This window comes from Vanacampus margaritifer, chromosome 8, assembly GCF_051991255.1.
Source record: "Vanacampus margaritifer isolate UIUO_Vmar chromosome 8, RoL_Vmar_1.0, whole genome shotgun sequence".
Classification (NCBI taxonomy): domain Eukaryota; kingdom Metazoa; phylum Chordata; class Actinopteri; order Syngnathiformes; family Syngnathidae; genus Vanacampus; species Vanacampus margaritifer.
Window position 1 is genome coordinate 12,001,952 of NC_135439.1, and position 22,159 is coordinate 12,024,110.

Here is a 22,159-nt window from a genome sequence, read left to right on the forward strand (position 1 = left end):
CGTCAGTCCGTGTATTTTTATGCATTCTACAATCTCAACTGTTTTGTGTCAGAAAAATCACAATAATTTCAGTCTAAATGTATTTGTTATTGCAATGAATGACAATAGAAACAAGTAACATTTTAATTTTTGGCAAAAACAAAAACTTTTTTTTTTTAAACAACATAAAAATACCATCGTGAACAAACAGTATCATGAAGAAGTTTGATTGTAAACCGTATAACTATGAATGTATTTATTGACATATTGAGAGCTTCAGCTGGATAGGCTCCAGCTCACCTGTGACCCCCCACACATGTCTGCTGAAGAGATTTGTTGACGTATCAGTGTGTATCAGAGTCATCCGTTTGATTCTCATCATCATTCTCCTCTCTGTTGCTCTTCCTTCTCGTCTCAGCATCGCTATCCTGCTCCTAAGGGAAAAAAAAACACAACTGACATTCTGAACCTCTTTGCATAACGCTGTGTTCATGTAAATCGTTATAAACGGCAGATAAGAGTCTGGGAACTGACAAAATAGCATTCACTTGCTAGAGGACTGCATAATAAATAACCCTGTTATCTTATCAGGCACACTAGCCTCTTTCACTTGTAACAGCCTGCTTTGGCAAGACGTTCTCAGCAGTAGCTGGAGGCTCTATTATGTAGTCAGACTTCACCCCTGCCAAACTGCACGCTGCTCGGCGCCCTTGTGTTTGCATAGCGACCTCGTTTTTTTTCAAGTGGTCCATTCAACCAACCCCAACGTTATGTGCCTTGAATTCCTAAAGACATCAGACTGCTGTTGTGAAACGCACCGTAATGTTCCCTAATTACCAGATTGAAAACATTACTAATGCCTTCAGTTGTAAAAAAAAAACAAACAAACAAAAAAACTGTTCAATTCAGGTCAACACTGATTTAGTGTAATGAAGCACAATTGGGTTGGTTTAATTAGTGCCAGTATTACATGCTGGACCTGAAAACTGATCAGCAAGTGAAGAAATTATAAATGCATGGATGTAAATCACCATTAAGTATCCCACCAGACAGCTTAATAGTGGGTACAAGTGGGTGTGTGATCCCCCTTAAACTCACTGGCAAAAAAAAAAGAAGTATTTTTTTGGGGGGTGGGGGGGGTATTCCTCTGGTTGGAAAGGACAAAGTTACAAAAAAAATTTAAGCTGTAATTCTAGAGATCTAAATTAAATAATAAATTAAAAAAAAAACATATTTTACATTAAGTAGTTTTATTTTCTTTTATTATTAAATTAAAAATAGTCTTTCCACTTTTTTAAATAGTAATTTTAGACTAAAAGACACCCATGCAACAAATAAAAAGGTACTTAAAATGTGTCCAGCTCATCCCTCTTTGTTGAAAGTGTTCATAAATACCTCATCCTCCGAGTGGCCCTGGGGAGCCACTTGTTCTTCCTCTTCCTCCTCACTTTCTTGCGACTTTTGTGAAAGAATTTCTTCACCCTGCAGTATACAAATACAGGTGGCACATTATCGGACCAGTCCGCCAAGTCAACACAAGTCATGATGATGTTCAACCTTCAGATTGCGATTCTTGAGGTTTCCCATCCAAAAGGCCCCCTGACAATTGTTGAGGGTGAGCGTGGCCTTCACTCTGTAGACAAACAGCTCAAGACTCTTCTTCAAAGCCGGAACGTGGTTGGTCAAACTTGTGTCCTGGTGGATCTGAGCATTGCGGAACATGCCAAGGAAAGTTTTGCTCATTATATCCTTCAATATAAACTGTCTGGCCCAAAGGGACGAAGCATTGGATGCGATGAAGCAAGGAACAAAGAAATTAGGTTAGCAAATTCTCATTAGCAAATTCTCATTTCCTATCTAGAAAAGCGGTTCCTCCTATTCAGGAATTCAAAGTATTAAACTAGTGAGATTGCTGTAACAACTAAAAGTGGGTCACTAACTGCGATGCGTAATTAATTCAGGAAGGACTATAGTGTAAAATTATCTTTCGGGAAGAAATGTGATGATTAGCATTTGGTTACAGAGACTTTGGTTGTGAAAATAAGAGAGGTTGGTGATGTGAGCCTGTGGGAGGGACCATGTACTCCCATGTGGCCACCAATTAAGTTGTTTTCTCCCCTGATGGCACAGTCATATGCTAAGTGCACAATGTCATGATTCATTGGGCTCAAACAGCACAAAGTGCTTCAGAGAACATGAGGCATCCTCTTCCCTCACTGATTGACCACTGCATTCCACACGGTAACCCCACTGATACGTAGGGAGACAACAACAGCAGCGAACCCCTGAACTACAAAACGCGTGGGCGGATTGAGTGCAGTAAACGGTAAATGCAGGATCAAGTGACCTTTTTTTTTTTTTTTTTTGGGGCCAGACAGTGTAACAATATAATGTACTTAAGGCAGCAACCTTGGAGTGTCCACAAATGTGATGGAGCTGGCGAGTGCTGAGCTGGAAGGTCTTCAACAGGTTGTGCACGTCCTCCTAAGAAAAGAGACAACGCCAGACGCGGGTCACCGCGCTTCATTGAGCACGTTTAATGTTCATACAGAGTCGTTTCATACACACTTTGTGCCTTTTGAAACTGTAGTCGAGCAGCGGCATCCCCAACTTCAAGAAGGACTCCAAGAAAAGACGTCCATACTACCCATGAAGAAAATAAAGGTTTATAGTACCGGTACATTCACCGTCTCCTTTAGAACATTCAAGTACAACTCGGCATGAGGATCAAACTCACCTTAAGGCACACGTTAAGGACAGGTCTCGAGTCAAACACCTGCTTGACCAAAAAAGGTAAATGAGTGAACTGACAAAGGAAATGGTCAAATAAAAGTAACAAGCAGAAGGCAAACATTGGACACACCTTGACAAGGTTGACCAGGATGTTAAAGTCCCGGACTGCCAGGTTCCATGTCAGCAGCTTCTCACTCTGGGCCTGAAGAGGACATGCATAAGTGATTAGGCACACCTGTGCAGTTGAATGAGTATTAACATTCGTGACTTTACAAATACTCATTTTTGATTGGCACTGTCAGAGAGGTATTGATTTAGTTAGTAAGGTAATTATAGTGATCAGTGTGCGACTATTTTTGTAAAGATAGACAGCTCAAATTGGTGTACTGAATGTGGCTGGTGACTGTGCAAGGATATGTTGTTTAGTGCGACATCTAGTGGCAGACCTCGCCACTGTCATTGATTTTGCCAGACGGAATCTTCCGGACCGATTTTTCCAGCTCTGCCATCAAAACTTTATAGAAGACCAGGAATGTCTGTCTTTGGGAAGAGAGTTGAAAATTAAAACCTCACGTAAATCACGGAGGATTGAGTGTGATGACGATGACGATTTATTTACCTGCTGAGCGTCGGCCAGGAGGCGGAGCATTCGTCTTTTGAGGCGTTGATGATCTGAGGGAAGCCTTCGTTGGCTATTTCTTCCACCGCCTTTAGAACGTCGTCCACGTGTGCCAGGTAGATACTGCGGACAGAAAGAATTTGGGTTTAGACTAGCTTCTGTTTACAACAATGGACATTTACTGTATATTTTTCAAGCATATACTCAGAAGCTAAGCTAAGATCATAGCTTGTATAACTGAACTGATATGCCAAAACATTTTTCTCTATTTTCTGATTACAATTGCCACCTTTCAGAGACACAAAATTAAGAACAGCTGATTAATATAATAGAGATAGACCGATAATTGGACTTCTTTTTTTTTTTTTTATCTAATGGCCGATATAAGGTGAATCTAAAACCATTTTAATCTCAGGGAGCTATTTATTTAAATTTTCAGTTAACTTTATGAGACACTACTAACCCTGTGAACCTTCTGAACCATTTGTTTTTGTTCAAAATTAAAATAAAGAAATTTGAAAGTTTAAAAGTTCTAGTATTTTTAAATTTGGGGAAAAAATATTTACTGAAGAAAACTATAGAGAGCTATGATATTTACTTGCTTAAATTTCCATTAAATTTTTTAAGACGTACTAAAAACCTTGGGAGCTCCCTGAAATTTTTGAACAAATTATAGATAAGAAATTTAAAAGGATGTCAATTATCTAAGATTTTTTTTTTTAATCTACATTTTGAAAAGTCTGAAAAAAAAGTTCAATAAACATGCTTTAAGACATTACAACAGTCAAGATTGGCATTTGAATATAAAAAAATAACTGACGCCAATATTTTCCCCTCCCTTTTTACTGAAAATGAATATCGGCTTAGAATATCGGTTATAGAACTCCTTGACTACTAATAATCGTCATTGGTATCGGCCCTGAAAAAAACTTCAGTCTATCTCTACAATCTAATAATGAGACCCAATACAAGAGCTGTATGAAAAATTCCATCTACACAAAGATACTAAATAGGGTGCTTTCCCTTAAAAATAATAATAATAATAAAATGACAAAAATGGTCAAATCTGTTAAAACTGCCAGTATACACTTGCCAGTAGTGCATTAGTAAAACTATACACGGGTGTGTGTGTGTGTGTGTGGGGGGGGGTCGAGGTACCACAGCCACACATTGACCTATCAAGTTGGACTTGAAGAGCATTGGTGAAGTGAGGCTACATTCAAATTTTGCTCTCGGTTTTAAATTTGCAAACACCCCCCTTCAATCTTCTTCTTCTTCTTTTCCTTTCGTCTTTTCCCTTCAGCGAATCAGTTTCCTCTATCTAACCCTGTCCTCTGCCATCCTGTGCATTTTGCCAGACGGCATCCACCTTCAATGCTCACTTAAAAAAAAGTTTTATTATTATGGCTGTGACTTGAAGTGGCGCATAAATGGAGTTGAGCCTATTGCGAGGTGTTTCTGACCATAAGTTGACATACCTAAGGAGCGTGTGAAGAGCTTCATTGAATTTGGTCCCGCGTTGCTTTTCACCACTGACTGTCACCCATGATTGGCTAAGGAAGGCCCGTGCCAGAGAAGCTAAATGGACAAAACACCCAACCGGCCGATCATTATGGAAGTCGGCTCGATGTAATTGCGAGAAAGATGAAGGACCGACCAGTCTGCTCTCTATAAGCAGTAGCGTCGCCTCCTTTCTCGGAAACGGTGGACGACAGCTGAGAGAGGCACAGGGCCGAGCTGAGATTTGGAATAGTGCTGCGGAAGTTCAGCAGATATTCAAAGCTGTGTCTGAGAACAAAAAGACAACGTTTAGCATTTCAATATGTATCCAATGTGAATGAACAATCACTGTGTGACGAGATTTTTTTTAGTTCAGAAGACACACAACAGTTTTGTTTTTGATTCAAATACTCCAGAAATTGGAAGCAAAAACATTGGTTCGTAAGCCTTCTTACTCACTTAACAAGCAGCTCCAGGCTCAACTCAGCTCCTCCATGTTTTAGTCGACCCGCCAAAACTCCCAAGGCTTTCTTCAGTAAGCTCCGATGGTCGGGCTGGCAGAATCCAGACCTGTCATTTGAATGAGCACCCAAACACACACACAAAGACTTGTCTGACCAAATGTACCTCGGGGCACAAAAAAACACTTGAACCCTGGTGTGAAGTGCTGCTCTCTCCTGCTCACCAGCTAAAGATTGTGTTGAACACTTGTAGGAGAAGCTGACAGCAAGTAGATATCAACTGGTGCTCCTGAGCGTCTGTGGCGGGCCCGTCCACAATACCGTCATTGTCAGAGAGCAACGTCTAAAGATGCAACAGAACCGGGCAGACAAAAGTTGAAATAAGGACGATCCCCTTTTAATCCTAGTCTCTTTTTTTCTACCTGAAAATAGTTGTGGCAGTTCTCCAAGTGAGAGCAGAGGGCGGGCAGCATCTGGACGCAGAAGGAAGCGACATCCTTGGGGCTTTTTTGTTGCAGGTGGGAGAAGCCCATGCTCTTGTCGGCCCTCGCCTGTCGCCATATAAGTGACAATTAATAGAGAAGATTGGCTTTGTATGAAAGTCTACAGGTACCAATCCAAGCTATATATATCATTGTAAAATAGTATTAAATGTTTTTTTCCACACAACCACGTCATTTCATAGAAATGTTCTTATTTCCACAAATGATCATGTTGACCACTTTTCAGATCAGATTTAACCCTGGAGAACCCACGGGGTCAAATTTGGCCCCTATAAATTCTGCTACTCAAATAACAAAGACATTTTTTTTTTTTTTTTACAAATTTAACTTCAAAAGTCCAGAGTGCCACTTCTGACCCCTGCATGGGGCCATCTAGTGGATGAATATTGCACTTACATGAGCCAGAGTGGTGGTGACAAGATGGCTGGCAACATGCTGTTTTGTTGAGCTGGAAATCAATCCAAACAAAACCATCTTCTCAGCAAACCATCAGATGGTAAAATTGTGGTTTTTTTTGTTAATCTATTTCATATCATGTTGCAGAATGCCTAGGAGTATGTTTTATATATATTTTTTGATAAATTAGCAACTCTGAGCTAGTTCAAAAAACAAGGGTTAAAATTGAAAAAACATATTTTGGTGTTCAGTGAACCTATAGCAGTCATTTAATGTATAATTTATAATTTTCCAAAGAAGAAAAGGGTCCTTGGGTTCTCCAGGGTTAAAGAGGGACTAAAGTCAAAAATATTCTTGACTATTTATGTGCAGTGCTATATTCTCTGGTAATGGATGTGATTTAGGTAGTCCAGGTGTATTTAACCCTGGAGAACCCAAGAACCCTTTTCTTCTTTGGAAAATTATGAATTATACATTAAATGACTGCTATAAGTTCACTGAACACCAAAATATATGTTTTTTCAATTTTAACCCTTTTTTTTTAAAACTAGCTCAGAGTAGCTAATTTATCAAAATATCTATATATATATATATATATATATATATATATATATATATATATATATATAACATACTCCTAGGCATTCTGCAACATGATATGAAATAGATTAACAAAAAAAAACACAATTTTACCATCTGATGGTTTGCTGAGAAGATGGTTTTGTTTGGATTGATTTCCAGCTCAACAAAACAGCATGTTGCCAGCCATCTTGTCACCACCACTCTGGCTCATGTAAGTGCAATATTCATCCACTAGTTGGCCCCGTGCAGGGGTCAGAAGTGGCACTCTGGACTTTTGAAGTTAAATTTGTAAAAAAAAAAAAAAGAAGGTCTTTAATATTTGAGTAGCAGAATTTATAGGGGTCAAATTTGACCCCGTGGGTTCTCCAGGGTTAATGCTGTGACCTGTGGAGTCTATTTGTGTGCTGTTGTTCTGGCAGTTATGCACCTTGAGAAAAGGCAGCCTCTTGGCCAGGGCGGCCGTCAGACGAAACTCCAGTTTGCGAAGCATATCTTCCAGCAGGAAAACCAGCTCTGCCGGACCCAGAAGAACCTCCTGGTTCTCCTAAAGGAGATTGAAAACACACTGTGTGCTACATGCATTTTGGTTTCAAATTTGGGGTCCCACTGGAAAGGACTCCTTGTCTCACACCTTGGCGCCGACATCAGAATCCAGCGTTAAGCGGGCTCGCAAGCCACATTGCAGCACACTGAGAATCTCCATGTCAAGCTCTCTGAAAAACGGCCTGTAGGATGCCAGGTTGACTGCTTGTCGGGCCTCCTTCTCTTTCTCTTTCTCCTTCTCCTTCTCCTTCTCTGGATCCTTTAAGAACATGTGCAGGCTCATTACTTATAGTGGTCCATAAATCAAGTGTACAAGAAAATTATACATTTTTATTGGTAGTGCATTAGCTCAAATTTAGTTACTTGTAAGCCTACATCTAAGTTAACTTTTTTTGTTGCCAGTTTCTATTTTGTTTACCGTGATCATCTAAACCAAAGCAGAAATGTGCTCACTTCAAATGTGACCAATTTTTGTGACGCGAGTCGTTCTCAAGTTCAGGCCGACTTAGCTTCCACCCCATTCATGCACATAAAAGCTAAGGAAGGCAGAACTCAAAAACATCCACCTCCTAAGTCAATACTGGAATACAATTTGTATTCATTGTTCACCTGCTGTGTTTCATCTTCTTGCGTCTTGTCCTCCCCCGGAAAGCTGCCTTGAGAGGAATTCTTCCCAGGCGCCTTCCTCTTCTTTCCAGAACCATCTTGAAAGCATATTCGAAAAGACACCCTCGGCTCTCAGTGCCTTTTCCCTTCTTTGGATGTTTTTCTTTTTTTTAAATAATAGAGCAATAATATAAAATATCTCCAGTGTCGTTTGCTTACCTTTCTTTGTCTTATTCAAAGGAGCGGCGGTGCTGGGTACAATCATATCTGTGCTCTCTCCATCAAAATTAGCAACGGGGGGAACATAGCCAGGAGTACCTAAAAGCAAGAGTGTCATTTTAAAACTCACTGAAGCCTGTAATGAGAGTCGATACTGTGCATGTGATGCCCACCGGCTAAAGCCCTTTCCAACAGGGTGTGAAAGTAGGTAATGTTCTGCAGACGGGTCATCACTTTCATCTTCATCTCTTTGTCCTTCATCTTACAAAAGGCATTTACCACCTGCCAACAGAAACGACAGCCGTTATGGTGACGGGCTGGACAAGTGGGCAATTTTGACATCTATGTCAGTATATCTGTTAGTTTAAAGTTAAAATTAAAGTGGTGGCCATTTTGAGTCAATGCAAGACCTATGATTCTCACCACTTGAGTTGGTGGTATGGCCTCTATCTGATTCTATACCACAATATTGCAAGACATTCTGCTCTATTTGTTATGTACTCTATAAGAGGAAACATGGTGGACTCATGGCTAGCATGTTTGCCTCCCAGCTCTGAGGTTTAAATTTCGACTCTGGCCTTGTTCTCTCTGAGTTTTCTTTAGTCACTCCAGTTTCCTCCCTGATTCCGAAAACATTCATGTGAGGTTTGGAAGACTTTAAATTGTCCATAAGTGAGAATTTGAGTGTGAATGGTTGTTTGACTTTGTCTTTAGCTGCCCTTCAATTGGCTGGCGACCAGTCCAGGGTATACCCCACCGATATACAGAATCCAGTAGGGGTGGAAATCTTTGAATGTCTCACGATTCGATTCAGATTTTTGGGTCTGCAATTCGATTCAGAATCGATTTTTGATTAAGAACAATTTTTGATTCAAAATAGTTTGATTGACAATGATTTTTGCTTCAATCTATAGATGTGCGAGGAATTGAAATGATCTACTCTAGTTTGACTCGCTAATGCTAATTATCGCGCTACTCGCGGCACTTTTATCACTCAAAAGAACGGCTCCACACTGCAAAAAAACTTTTATTGGAATAACTTGATTGTGACTTTTTCCTTCTACTCTCTAATGTGGCTACAACTTAACAGTGTATTAGACCACGTGGAACCACACTGCCCCTAAGTGGCCAAATTGGGTACAACATGAACAGCGCTCCCAATAAAGGCACACACAGACAAAGGCAAGACAGTATAAAATAATTTAAATAAAATCGATTTCGGGACATTTAAAATCGATTCTGAATCGTACTAAATGAGAATCGCGATTCTTATGAGAATCGATTTTTGGGCACACCCCTAGAATCCAGGTCATCAAATGTATGACTAGGACACCTTTCCAAGTGCAGTTACCTCTCTGAACCAGTTGATGGTGTGAAATAGCAGAGTGCAAATGAACTCCTTCTCCACTTTGGACAGGCTGTCTATTTTTTCTACAACATCCATGTCTGTTAGGATGAGAGGGCAACCTGGAATCCCAAAAAGATGCACACACATTTATTAATGTTTTTTAACAAATGCTCAATAAAGAAGCATTCTGATTATTTTCTCACCCAATAATGCATCGATCTCCTCTAAATCTCCTTGGTTCTGTTTCTCCTCACAAAAGCGCAGCAGGCGGAAAAATGGGGACAAACAGAGAGAACTCCTGATGATAAAAAAAAAAAAGTGTTCAATTCACCGGTTGTCAGTTAAATATGGAATCTAGGAAAATGACATCAAAGTAGCTGACTTGTTATCCTTCTTATCCCGACTATGCTGCTCCGCCCTGCTGAGCATGTCTTTGGCCAGCAAAGGCATCAAGTTGATGGCAATGCCTCCTTGACTCTCATCCTGATCTAGGTCATACATGACGCGGGCTGGGAAAGAGAAGGACCTGCGACCATAACCAGCATTATTAACACAGACGGCTTAATTATCAAAGGCACAAATGAAGTTGACTTCCAGTTGCTGATCACTGACCCTGATATTTCTGGACCCAGGTCCACCACAAAGTCACCCTGGAAGACATCTAAGACTCTGTTGCAGATCTTTTCCTGCACATGAAGAAAAAGATTGATTTGATTTGATTGAAATTATTTTTCTTTCTCTGCTTGTTTTAACCAGCAGTACCATCAATAATTGCACTCAGGCATAAATGTTCAAATTTTTTGTTGTTTTTTTCAAAAAATTTAATGGATTCCAGATCAAAGATGAGATCATCAACAGAATAATATCCCTATACAATCAACTCAGAACTCCATTTGCATGGTTTATATAGTGATTAAATCTGCAGCACAAAACACACAATTTCTTGTTTGGAAGATTTAGTAGTCCTACTTTACCTGTACTTGTGGGTCCAGAGAGGAAGTTTGGATCAGATTGGCCAGCTCGTCACAGTACAAAGCAGCAGCTTCAGGTGACGTCTCACTACTGGACTGCACCAGCTCCAACAGGGCTGACAACTGCAACAAGAAAAGAAACAAACTTCAACTGAAATGAACCACCACAAAAACAAATCGGAATGAAACAAAGTATACAGCAACTTGTCTTTATGTGTACCTGTCTGAATGTCTCGGGCGGTAATGATTTGTTCTGAGTATCTTCGGCTTTAGGTCTAGTTGTGCAGAGCGTGATGGGGAAATAAAATGAACAGACAGAATTAAAAAAAACACGACAATAATCTGTGAGGAAAAGCTCTTACGCGACGGCCCCCATGCTGCCTATGATCATAACGCCACCGATGATCCCGATGCGCTTGTACTTGGGCACGGTGCTGGAGAGTTGTTTGCGGATCACAATGTGCATGTCGTCCTGAAGGGAGGGAGTGAAAGGATGTCAGACGCAGGTCCAAAGTTATTACAAATAGGGCTGAACGATTTGGAAAAATAATCGAATCAATATTGTGACTGTAATTTTTGGCCTTTTTTTTCTTCTTTCCTTTATTCTAACTTGTCTCCTTCAGATGCTAGGTAAATGCAGTATGTGGAATTTGTATCGATTTTATGGTGGAACAATTTTTCGTTACATTGGTGTTTTGTATACTGCCTCTGTGGCAATTATTTATTTTTACATCACTTTACCCATCGAGTTTTCTTTTCTTTTGCTGTCCTGTATTTTATACTCATGAGATTTCCATGACAATGTTTGTTTATCTGTGAATCTTGTAGTAAACCCTTAAATCTTTTACGCAAAATCATATACTGTAATTTATTTTTTTAAAAATGTATTTCACTAAAAAAAAAACACCCCAAAAACTTCTGGTACTGCAATATAAGTTGGGCGCACATCTGTCTCTCACCATCAACAACATGGCTCCGAAAGTCATTTAAAAAAAAAAAAAAAGAGAAAAGTGAGCTCAAATGTAAACCACTTGCACAACAAAAAACGTCCACGTTCCATCTTTTTTTTTTTTTCCCAGGAGAGCTCAGTATTGTTCATTCGATTTGACATCATCATTGCTCTCCTTTTTTTTAAAAAACAAATAAATTAAAAAAATTTAATAAATGTTTTTTTTTTTTATTATTATTATTTTTAAATATATATACATATATATACACACATATATATATATATATTTTTGTATGTGGGTGAGTATGTGTATGTGCGTGTGTGTGTGCGTGCATGCGTGCGAGTGTGTGTGTATTCATTCATCAGTTCACCTAAAGCCCATTAAAAAAAATCCCATACTAATAATATAATATAATAATAAATTGCCAAATGCAGAAACATCAATGTAAGTTATCACGATGTAGTGGCTCTCGCTAACAGACAGAATTAAGTAACCAGGTCCACGTTCCATCTTGTCTTTTCTTCTTTAGCAATGTTCCTGACAGATGCTTTCACACCTGTTTTATGTTGAACCAGCGAGCACTCCATTTTATTTTTACAATTTAATAAAAACTTATTGGTGCTGTGGTTTTTGTGTGTGTGTGTGTGATGTTGGTATTATTTATTGGCAAAATGTGTCCTTCCATAATTAGGTCTTCCTGAAGTAGATAAATTGAGGCGATATAGATATGTATTTTCATGTATTTCCAAAAGGCAAACTGTAATATGCGCTTGCACCCATGTAGTGTGTGAGCGAGAGAGAGAGAAGGGAGAGGCTGTCTTCCATTTTTTTCTCTTCCCTCAAATCGCAACCAATGATTTTAAAATTGCTTTCCACTACATTGCATTGCAATGTCAGTTTGATTTCAATTAATCACTCATCCCTAATTACAAAAGTCCCAAATAAATGATGCGTAAACTGAAAGAACACACCTGAATGTGTGAGCCTTGCTGTGATCCAAAAGCTAGCCCGCTTAGCAGATGGAAAAGTCTGCGAATTTGCTGAGGTGAAAGATTGTCCAGGTAGTCCAGAATTCCCTGCAGAAAATATTGTCGTTACAGTAATTAGTTGCGACGAGGCTGACAAATCTGTCGTCACGACAGAAAAATGACAAATTTGATCAAACTTGGTGGAAAAAAAGAGAAGATCACCCTTATTTACCAGAACGGCATTTTCTAACATTTTTATTACATAAGCAAAAACTGAACCATATAAATGCTTAGGGAATAAAAGAAATCGAATCAATGTAAAATTAGACATAAAAATCACTATAATATTAGGTAGCAATTTAAAGAAACTCCTTGACAAGGATAATAATATAGGTCATTGGTAATAGGACGGGCCTGGGGGTCTCTACTGTCTTTGGAAGAAAAGCATCACTTTTTACTTTACTTTCAACTACATCACTTTTTTTCTGTTTCACGACGACAGATAAAACGACCTTCGCCTGACCTTGACAAATACAGCATACGGTCCCATTTCAGCAGGCTTTTCAGTAACCAGACCGCAGAGCAGCTCCAGGGCCATGTCCACCTCGCCGCCAACACCGCTGCAGACGTGGGTCACCAGTGAGCCCACAACCTCCTTCAACAGAGTACATGAGGCATATTTGATATTTTTTTAAAAGATGAGACACATTTGTGTATTGAAACAAAAAACGGTATGCTAACCTGTTGGCAATATGTACCAAAAGCAGTGAAGGAATGCCGATACATGTGCCCGGCAAACGGGACCACGAAGGGGTCTGGCGAGCGCAGCAAACTCTGAGCCAGGGCTAGGATGGAGGCAAAATATCCCCGCAGGACCTGAACCCAGGAAGAAACACACACGTCAAATAAATACAAAATCATCCCAATCGTGCGTCATGTGAAAGAAAGCACTTGCCTGCTTGTTATCCTTAAAGGTCTTCTGTAGCAACGCTTCGGAGATCAGGCCAGTCCTCACTTTCATCTTCAGCACCTTCTCGGCACCCCGGCGACTCTGGTTGGCGTTCGTGGAGTGGAGGATGAACAGCACCAGCAGATCTATCACCTGGAGTAGCGGCAACAAGATTTTATAATATAGGTCACGCACAGCAGATTACACATTTCTGGTGAAAGTTTAAACATTGACAGCTTCAATAAAAGTTTTCTTATAGAAAGAAGAAGAGCAATTTGGACCCAGCAGTTTTAATAATTACAGACCTGGATCCAACTTGCCGTTTTTAAATAAGATTTTAGAAAAAAATATGTTTTTATCCAATTAAATGATTTTTTAGATACAAATAATATTTTAGAGAAATATTAGTCTGGTTTTAGGATGAACCATAGTACCAAGATTTTAAATGAATCAGGTGTGATAGAGACCTGAAAAACTTAGTCTTGGTGCTACTGGTTTTATTCCTATCTCACAGATCGATTTTTCTTTGTAAGTATGGATACATGTTCCACTGGAACCCATGGAATTAAATGTGGGGTTCCCCAAGGTTCAATTTTAGGCCCGTTACTTTTTAATCTTTACATGGTTCCCCTTGGGGAAAGTCATCTGGAGACACGGCGTCAACTTTTACAGTTACGCTGACGATACACAGCTGTGCATCGCAGTGTCTCCTGATGACTTGGGGCCTATTGGGTTATCTTTTTATTGTACTATGGATGGTTTAATTGTTTCGCACCTTGAGTTGCATTTTAATGTATGAAAGGTGCTTTATAAATAAAGTTTGATTTGATTATAGTTTACATTTTTAGGGTTGTAAATAAAATGAAACTTTTGTGTATTGATTTTTTTTCACAAGAAAAAAGTGTTATTGTTTTCAGGATATGGTAAAAGCACAAACATATTTTAACGAATATTGAAGTGGCAACTTTTTTGGCCACGACCTCAACATGATCCAATATAAGAACTGCATCTAAGATTCTGCTTAAACAACAATAGTCTCAGTTTTGTTTAAAAATGTCAGAGAATTATTCATTCAACTTTTTTTTTTTTGTGTGGCAGTGTTTTACTTTGATAAATCACTGAACAGCAAACAACAACCACAATACTAAAGAGTGCTTAACATTTGATTAAATAAATTCTTCACTAACAGCGTCAATCAAAACTTTGCATTAGGTTGCGCAAGTGTATTTTATTCCTCCATTTCCATACGTGTGTGTCTACAATGAAACTATGGCCAGTAAATAACAACTGTGTTAGACGTATCCCATTCATCGACTTAAAAGTATGACATTCACCTTGTGGTCCACCACTTCTTCCACAGATTCGATTGCCTGTGGAAAAAAAACAGTATTGCCATTGAAATATCTGGTTTTGTTTAAAACAGGAAGAACAGTCATTAACAATTGTACACCTTGAGCCAGGCTTCAGATATGGTTTTCTGGAAGCGCACTGCTGACTTGATGGCATCCACAATCAGTGTAATGACATCCGGGCTGCCAGTCGTTGCTGTAGTCGAGTTGGACCTGATCCACACAAAAGATTTATTAAAATTAGGCTTTAGCAGCATCATACATTCAAATGTATAATATGTGAGTAAAAAGGGTGAGTCGTACGTTGCTGCTCCTTTGCTCTTCCGACGGCTCTGGGACAGCACAGAAGGGAGAACACACTGCTCCAGTTCAAGTTTCTGACGGAGCTCGCGCACCACCTGCCAACAAATAAATATTGCATGATTATACACGCATAGGCCACTTTCACCCTTAGCTATGTACCACACATTCTATTGTGATCTAATACAACGGCTGTACAAATGCCTTTAATGCTCACAAAAACAATACAGTATAGTCAAAAAAGCTATTATGTTAATATGGTTGTAGTTTGGAGTGGTGTACAAAACTGAAGATTATTCTTGAATAAAAACAGAGGTTTTGTCATCATGTTGTCATTAGATTATGCTTTGGAAATGAAGTGCACTTGGAAAACATTCATATGTTTTTGTTTTATCCCCCTAATAAACAAAACGTGCTTTTGATGCTAGCGCTCTGACCTCGTATGCATCCGATGCCGAGATGGAATGCAGAATAAATTTGACCACCACAGGCAGGTCTTCCAGTTGCACGGCGGTCAAGGTGGCCAAAACGGCACCACGAACCTGAAACATTAACACAAAAACACTGAAAATAGATGCTTTGTTGACATAAAATGACTGTAATTTTTAAATGGTAAAAAAACTACATTTAAGTCCACACTTTGATCACATTTAATTTTTTTTAATCTATTGTAGTGCCTTAGGAAGGTAAATTCATTTAAAAGTAAATCCCAATACTTCTGGACATAACATACAGCAGTTGACTTCTCTGAAATGGGGTCCATGCATACCAATAGACTCAAATTAATAAAAACCCATTTGAGTTTGTTCATATCCCGTGAACATTTAATCGACCTTATCATCATAAACATCAACCACACCGTTGGGGAATAGTTATTTAAAGACATCATAGATGATTTTCATTAAGGAAGGGCAGAAGGCCACACATAATTTAACGCGGTATAAAAAAATAAATAAATAAAAGTACATATTTATATTCTAATTAAGAAGGTTGCCTTATTTTTTATGCGGTACTAAACAATAACAAACTATACACTGACATTGTTAACTTTGGGCAACAACAATAAAAAGACTGACTGTTCATGAACTGCATTTGAGTAAGTACCTCAGTCAGTAACGAGGAGCTGAGGTTCAAGCTTGACAGCGCATCCAGGATTGCCACAGTCAACTGAGTGTTCTCCTTCAGTAAAGAACTGCATGGGTGAGAATTTTTCAGCAACATTTTCACTGATTATGATTCTAGCTGCTAGTCTACGGCACATACTTCAGCTCCCCGGCTATATCATTGTGCTGCGAGTCGTCCAGTATCTCCGGCAGGCTGGTGATGATGTCGCGCTGGACGTCCACCGGTGCCACTGCCAACAGATCCATGAGCTTGGACGCCAGCTCCTACGTTAGACACGCACACATTAAAAACGCAAACGTACCCAATTAGCATTCAGCATCTGTGAGGGCCTAATTAACCCTGGAGAATCCACGGGGTCAAATTTGGCCCCTATAAATTCTGCTACTCAAATAACAAAGACCTTTTTTATTTTTATTTATTTTTACAAATTTAACTTCAAAAGTCCAGAGTGCCACTTCTGACCCCTGCATGGGGCCATCTAGTGGATGAATATTGCACTTACATGAGCCAGAGTGGTGGTAACAAGATGGCTGGCAACATGCTGTTTTGTTGAGCTGGAAATCAATCCAAACAAAACCATCTTCTCAGCAAACCATCAGATGATAAAATTGTTTTTTTTTTTTTGTTAATCTATTTCATATCATGTTGCAGAATGCCTAGGAGTATGTTTTATATATATTTTTTGATAAATTAGCAACTCTGAGCTAGTTAAAAAAAAGGGTTTAAATTGAAAAAACATATTTTGGTGTTCAGTGAACTTATAGCAGTCATTTAATGTATAATTCCTAATTTTCCAACGAAGAAAAGGGTTCTTGGGTTCTCCAGGGTTAGAACGTTCACAGAGCAAACAATTGAACCGGTGGTTAAAGAAATGGCTACCTTGCTTTCCACAACTCTGTCAAGCCACTTGAGCTGGTTGATGATAATGCGCGGAATACTGAGCCCGACATCGTCAGCACTACGAGACAGAACAAAGTGCCATTACAATTGCATTTGACTTTACTTAAAAGAAATGAATAGCAAGATCATTCATATTCAGTCTGACCTGTTGAGCATATATTCAGGTAGTTTCTCAAGCAACTTGTTAATGGTAAGTGTCTATATCAAAGAGAGGAGCAGACATCAGTGGTGCACATCCGAAAACACATTCGCATTTATTTCCGGGACCAGTCGTACCTGAAGCATGTCAATGCCAAGCAGCATGCGCAGCAGGCTTTCCTGGAAGGAGCTGACACAGCTGCAAAAAAGAACAAGTGCATGTCAAGTACATCACCGGAAGGGTATATCGCTGCTACTACCACATGTTTGTGTTGAATTTGAAAGTCACCTGGAGTCATCATCAGGCAGTCTTGGAACACAAGGAAGGAGGCAATTTCGAAACCTGTCGGTGTCCTCAATATGAGACTCCAGTCCACTGATGAATTCCTGAACAATCTGTGCAATGACATGCCAATTGATGTTGTTTGCTTTAATGTTGTGTGTTTGTATGCATCTTGTTGCTTACAGCTTAATAACAAGAACCACAATTACTCTACCAAGTACCATATTTTTCGTACCGTAAGTCGCACTTTTTTCCAGAGTTTGGCTGGTCCTGCGACTTAATTGTGGTGACTTTTCTTTGGTGGTTGGCAAATACTTTTGGTGAGACATCACCTTCAGCGTGCAGAAGAAGGTGGCGGTAATGCAGCAAAAGTATTTGTCAACTGCCAAAAGTGTAGTAGAAGAAGAAATAGCTGTAGTCATGGCAACTACCGGTAATGTGACGTATCGCTATTTTAGCATGTGGCTTAAACCAGTGGACCCCAACCTTTTTGTCACCACGGACCGGTTCATATATGTCCACAACTTTGGCGGACCGGCAACCCCAGTGGGTTGGGGTTGGGGGGTTTGCTTGGCTGTTCGTCGGCTGATTAATAAAAGGCTACGACAACAAACGCAAGTCCACTACCATAACAAGGGTAACAAAACGTGACTGAGATCATTAGCATCTTGACATGTGTCAAGAGTCCGTCGTAAACAGAGAGAATCTGGTCACTTTTCAAAATAAAATATTTTTAAGACTCGGCTAATCAATTAACCGGAAGTACAGTAAGTTTTTTTTATTCTTTCAACTGAGCGGTGATAGATATTGTAACATTTTTAATACTTCATTTTATTTTATTAACCATTGTTACACATTATTAACATTTTAATTCTTTATATTAACCTTGTCGAAATGTTTTGTGTCCTGTGCAGAGCAGATGGTGTTGACTTCGTATAGGCTGACCTTAAGCTGGGACATACTATTTAGTCTAAAAAAGTTCCTTCTCAGCGCTTTGTGCGAAAACACATTTGGTCCTTGAGAACAGAATCTGTTTTGAACACCCACACCTGACTCTGTTTTCGCCATCGCTCACGGAAAAGTACCAGAGAGTATGTTTTGTCTACAAATGAAAGAGAGGAGGTCTTTTTAACTATAAGAAACCGTTGTGCACGCGGAAGAGCTACATTTGACGCTCTGAATCCCACGATGTTTAAGTGATGATTAGAGGCAGTTATTTGTCCAGAGATTCTCTGTTTTTTATGAAATCATTTTTGCAAAGGTGTATTTTTCTTACATTAAATCTATCTTCATTTTTGGAACACGCAAAGAGGACAAAATTCTAGATTCCTCTTCAGCGGCCCGACGCGGCCCGGTCCAAAGGTGCCCACGGCCCGGTACAGGTCCGCGGCCCGGTGGTTGGGGACCACTGGCTTATACCACAATCCTACCTTTGACCACAATGCAACGCAGGAGTCTAATTAAGGTAAGCCATTTTAAACTAAAAAGGAAAATAATTTGTTAATAGTAGAAGTGGAAGTGTAGGGATCAGGTGTATTTGGAAATGTACTCCTTCTAACACCAATCATTGTTTATGTTCGGGGAGGCTCCCATTAACTTCCAAACATAGCCAATCAGCAGCTCGTACTTCCACTGCTTCAATCTGTATGGTCTGATGCACTGGCCTCCGGCTCAGAATGGTCATCTTGTATAATAAATTTCCCTATAATAATACGACTTATACTCCAGAGCGACTGTTTTTTTTAATGCATTTTTTGACTGGTGTACATGCAAATATGGCAAATGTTCCTCCCACAAAATGTTGGTGACAAACAACACAACAACATTAACTCAAATCTCTGCTTTTTTTTTTTTCCCCCTTCAAATTCATATCAGAGATGTATATTGTATACTCACACCAGGGTACCTCGGACTCTTCTGTAGCTTTTGCATTATCCTTTTTTGAAACACCACCTGATCAACAGCTAGAGAGAGATAGAGGCACAAAAAAAATTAATGGTGGGTTACATTTTAACAACCGGACACGTTTTTTTAAATTTACCAATCTCGTTGGAGGCACTGCCATGAGTCAATGTGACGCCCGCCTCTCGTATAATCTTACTAAAAGCACTTTCAGCTGTCTCTTCTGGCGCAGACGCTTTAGACTGGCGACCAGTGGCGCGACTCTTCTTTGACTCTGTGTGCACACAAAACAAAAGAAATAGGCATATGGTGTTGTGGGATATGGACAATACAATTGCTTGTATTACTGATTTAATTAAAGAAACCTTATTTGCATTTAACTGCTGATGGTAAGCTACCATTGAGGCATGTCAAATCCTAACCTAAGTCTATTAATTAAAAGCACAGTGCCTGGTGACCAGTCTCGGGGATAGTCTCCAACTCACTGATGACCCTAGGGATTATGGATGGATGCATCGTGGGCCTGGATTTAGACAGCTGTGGGCTGTTAAGGGCGGGGCCTGGGGAATTGACTGTTGTGACATCGACAAAGTTGAAAGAGCAAAGGCACAGTACAGCTTGAAGGTTGGCTAAAGTAAGTGAATCTTTTAACTGATAGCAACTCTTGTATAAATGTGAATTCTATTGCCACTCACGGTAAAAAACGCTGAGCGACTGTAATCTTGACAACACAAGAGGGCCATATATTGAACAAGAAGATCCGATGAACAATGGCCAACATAAGCGAAAACTGTTGACATTTCGTCGGACAGCTAAGATAATTTTGCTGAGGGCAAAAGAAGAAAAGCTGTGTGTTTGCTCGTGCTTGGCATGGCCGGATCTGGAAAGACGACCTTCGTTCAATGTATTCTCTACAAGACCAAATTACCCTTCTTTGTAGTCATGAACAAAACGGACATTCAAGAAAGCTTCACCTTGGAGTGGATGAACGATTTTGAGGCTTTCCAGGATGCGCTGAACCAGGAAAGTTCATACATGAGCAACCTGGCGCGCTCCATTAATCTGGTCCTGGACAAATTTGACGCCAACCTGAGGGTGGTGGGCGTGTCCTCCGTGACAGGCAGCGGATTGACCGAGCTGCTCGTTAAGATCCAAGATGCTGCTGACGAGTATGACAAGGATTATCGACCAGAATACGAACGGCTATGCAAGCAACTGATGGAGGCTGAGAGTAAGAAAATGATGACACCGCAGATAGCGACACGAACGACATGGAAGACAGCAAAGTGGGGAGCAAAGAAAAAGAAGCCTTTTTAAATTGCATGCGGGAGAGAAGGGAGGTGGTGGAGGTGCAAAATCAGCAGTGCGACTTGCCAGAGAGTCCCTGACGTCTATGCCCTTTGGGACAAACTGAAGCAAAACAGTTTTTTTCCTTCTCTTCAGGAAGTCAAAACAAAATCTTATTTTCCTTTTTACTTGTTGTTCTTGTGCAAGGTTGGAGGTTTGAATATGGTCTCTGTCCGTGCTCACAAAACAATGACATTTTTGGATGTCAGGATAATTGAACACTCTGAATTGTCCATAGCTACATATGAAACGTTGGCGTTTACATGTGTAACTTTTGGTGACCAGTAATTACTTAAGCAAAGTAATATTATGTTTAATTTAAGTAAATGCATTTTCTTTTCTTTTTGTTATATATTTTATTTCCAAATAGTTCAAGAGTTTTTTCAAAGTTTAATAAATCAGTCAATTTCACATGGTGTACAACTGGGGGGGGGGGGACTACTATACTGATCTACGCCAGCGACATATAGTTATTGCATTATTTCAGCATGTATACTTTTTGTGACCGCTTTGTTTGTAAACGTGCCTGGGATCTTGGTTTAACTTACTAGTAGAAGAAGGGGCGTGTTGTTCCCCATTATCCAGAGGCGAGCTTCGTTTCTTCCGCAACATCTGGTAGACAGAAACACAAAGGTTGCTACATACAAGACCAAGCTAATAACGAAACTTGTTATTCCAAACAACTCGTTACGTTACACAGCAACAGCAAGAGATATAGCCGAAGTTAGCATGTCATGTCGAACGGCAGCAACCGTAACATGACGATCATTCGAGGGTGTCTGTTATAACAACGTTCCGCTTTTGACAATCATAGGAAATATAACCTTGGTAAGCTGTTTGCCACGAAAAACTGGTCCCCCACAGACGACCTTTTTACTGCGACAAACCTTACAGAATATAATTCGCGCCAATGATAATACGTCACCTGTCGGGCTAAGGGACTATGTGCCATTACACGGTGGGTGTGTTTGTAGAATCACGGAAATGTGTAATTTTTCAATTATATAACCTAAATATTGCATATTTAAATGCATTATATTCCTCAAATATCCTGTCATGCAATGGCAAAATTATTTTTTCCCGGTAAAACACATTTTACTATAAAAATAAATAAATAAATAAAAATTGCAAACGGTTTCTGGTTCAAGTGTATAGCTTGATTTATTTACACTGTGCTCTTGGCTGGGCGGTAGCCTGAATTTGTTAATGACATTTACCTACTGCGGCACAGACTGTGCTGATAAACAGACACACCCCAAAACACGGTACCTCCACAAGCACGTCCAACGAAGAGGAGAGAGAGGGAGAGAGAGAGCGAGAGAGAGAGAGAGAGAGAGAGAGGGAGAGAGAGAGAGAGAGAGAGAGAATTCCTGTATTATTATAAATATTGAAAGTATTGCGAGAGCTTCAAAATTCACACTAGACTTGAATATTGAATACCATTTAGGTTTTTTTTTGTTTGTTTTTTTACAATACTCGTTTAACGTA

The 22,159-nt window shown here is 39.7% G+C and overlaps 1 protein-coding gene across 1 annotated transcript; it reads right to left on the reverse strand.

The window, feature by feature from the left end:
• Positions 1-109: 109 nt before the first annotated feature.
• Positions 110-21,604, reverse strand: fancd2 (FA complementation group D2). Its single transcript, XM_077572783.1, has 44 exons — positions 21,496-21,604; positions 21,220-21,283; positions 19,464-19,598; positions 19,319-19,386; positions 17,429-17,535; positions 17,278-17,338; positions 17,147-17,199; positions 16,981-17,059; positions 16,240-16,364; positions 16,081-16,168; positions 15,414-15,518; positions 14,980-15,074; positions 14,778-14,889; positions 14,662-14,697; positions 13,334-13,480; positions 13,120-13,254; positions 12,902-13,033; positions 12,382-12,486; positions 10,823-10,932; positions 10,681-10,735; positions 10,464-10,583; positions 10,102-10,175; positions 9,872-10,015; positions 9,693-9,787; positions 9,493-9,608; positions 8,315-8,423; positions 8,142-8,240; positions 7,926-8,020; positions 7,405-7,575; positions 7,201-7,317; positions 5,715-5,843; positions 5,517-5,635; positions 5,291-5,401; positions 4,989-5,119; positions 4,810-4,909; positions 3,332-3,454; positions 3,159-3,252; positions 2,843-2,914; positions 2,717-2,755; positions 2,548-2,622; positions 2,389-2,463; positions 1,537-1,683; positions 1,375-1,461; positions 110-413 (listed from the first exon to the last, which is right to left on the reverse strand). The coding sequence occupies exons 2-44, from the start codon at positions 21,281-21,283 to the stop codon at positions 324-326; spliced, it is 4,344 nt and encodes a 1,447-aa protein (XP_077428909.1). The 5' UTR covers positions 21,496-21,604; the 3' UTR covers positions 110-323.
• Positions 21,605-22,159: the final 555 nt, after the last annotated feature.

Bases quoted from the DNA above. Each gene is read 5' to 3' on its own strand.
- fancd2 (XM_077572783.1), bottom strand. From the start codon at position 21,283: ATGTTGCGGAAGAAACGAAGCTCGCCTCTGGATAATGGGGAACAACAC. The intron at 14,890-14,979 runs GTACGACTCACC...TGTGTGGATCAG, and splicing joins AAGAGCAAAGGAGCAGCAAC to GTCCAACTCGACTACAGCAA. The intron at 414-1,374 runs GTATTTATGAAC...TTTTTCCCTTAG, and splicing joins AGGGCCACTCGGAGGATGAG to GAGCAGGATAGCGATGCTGA.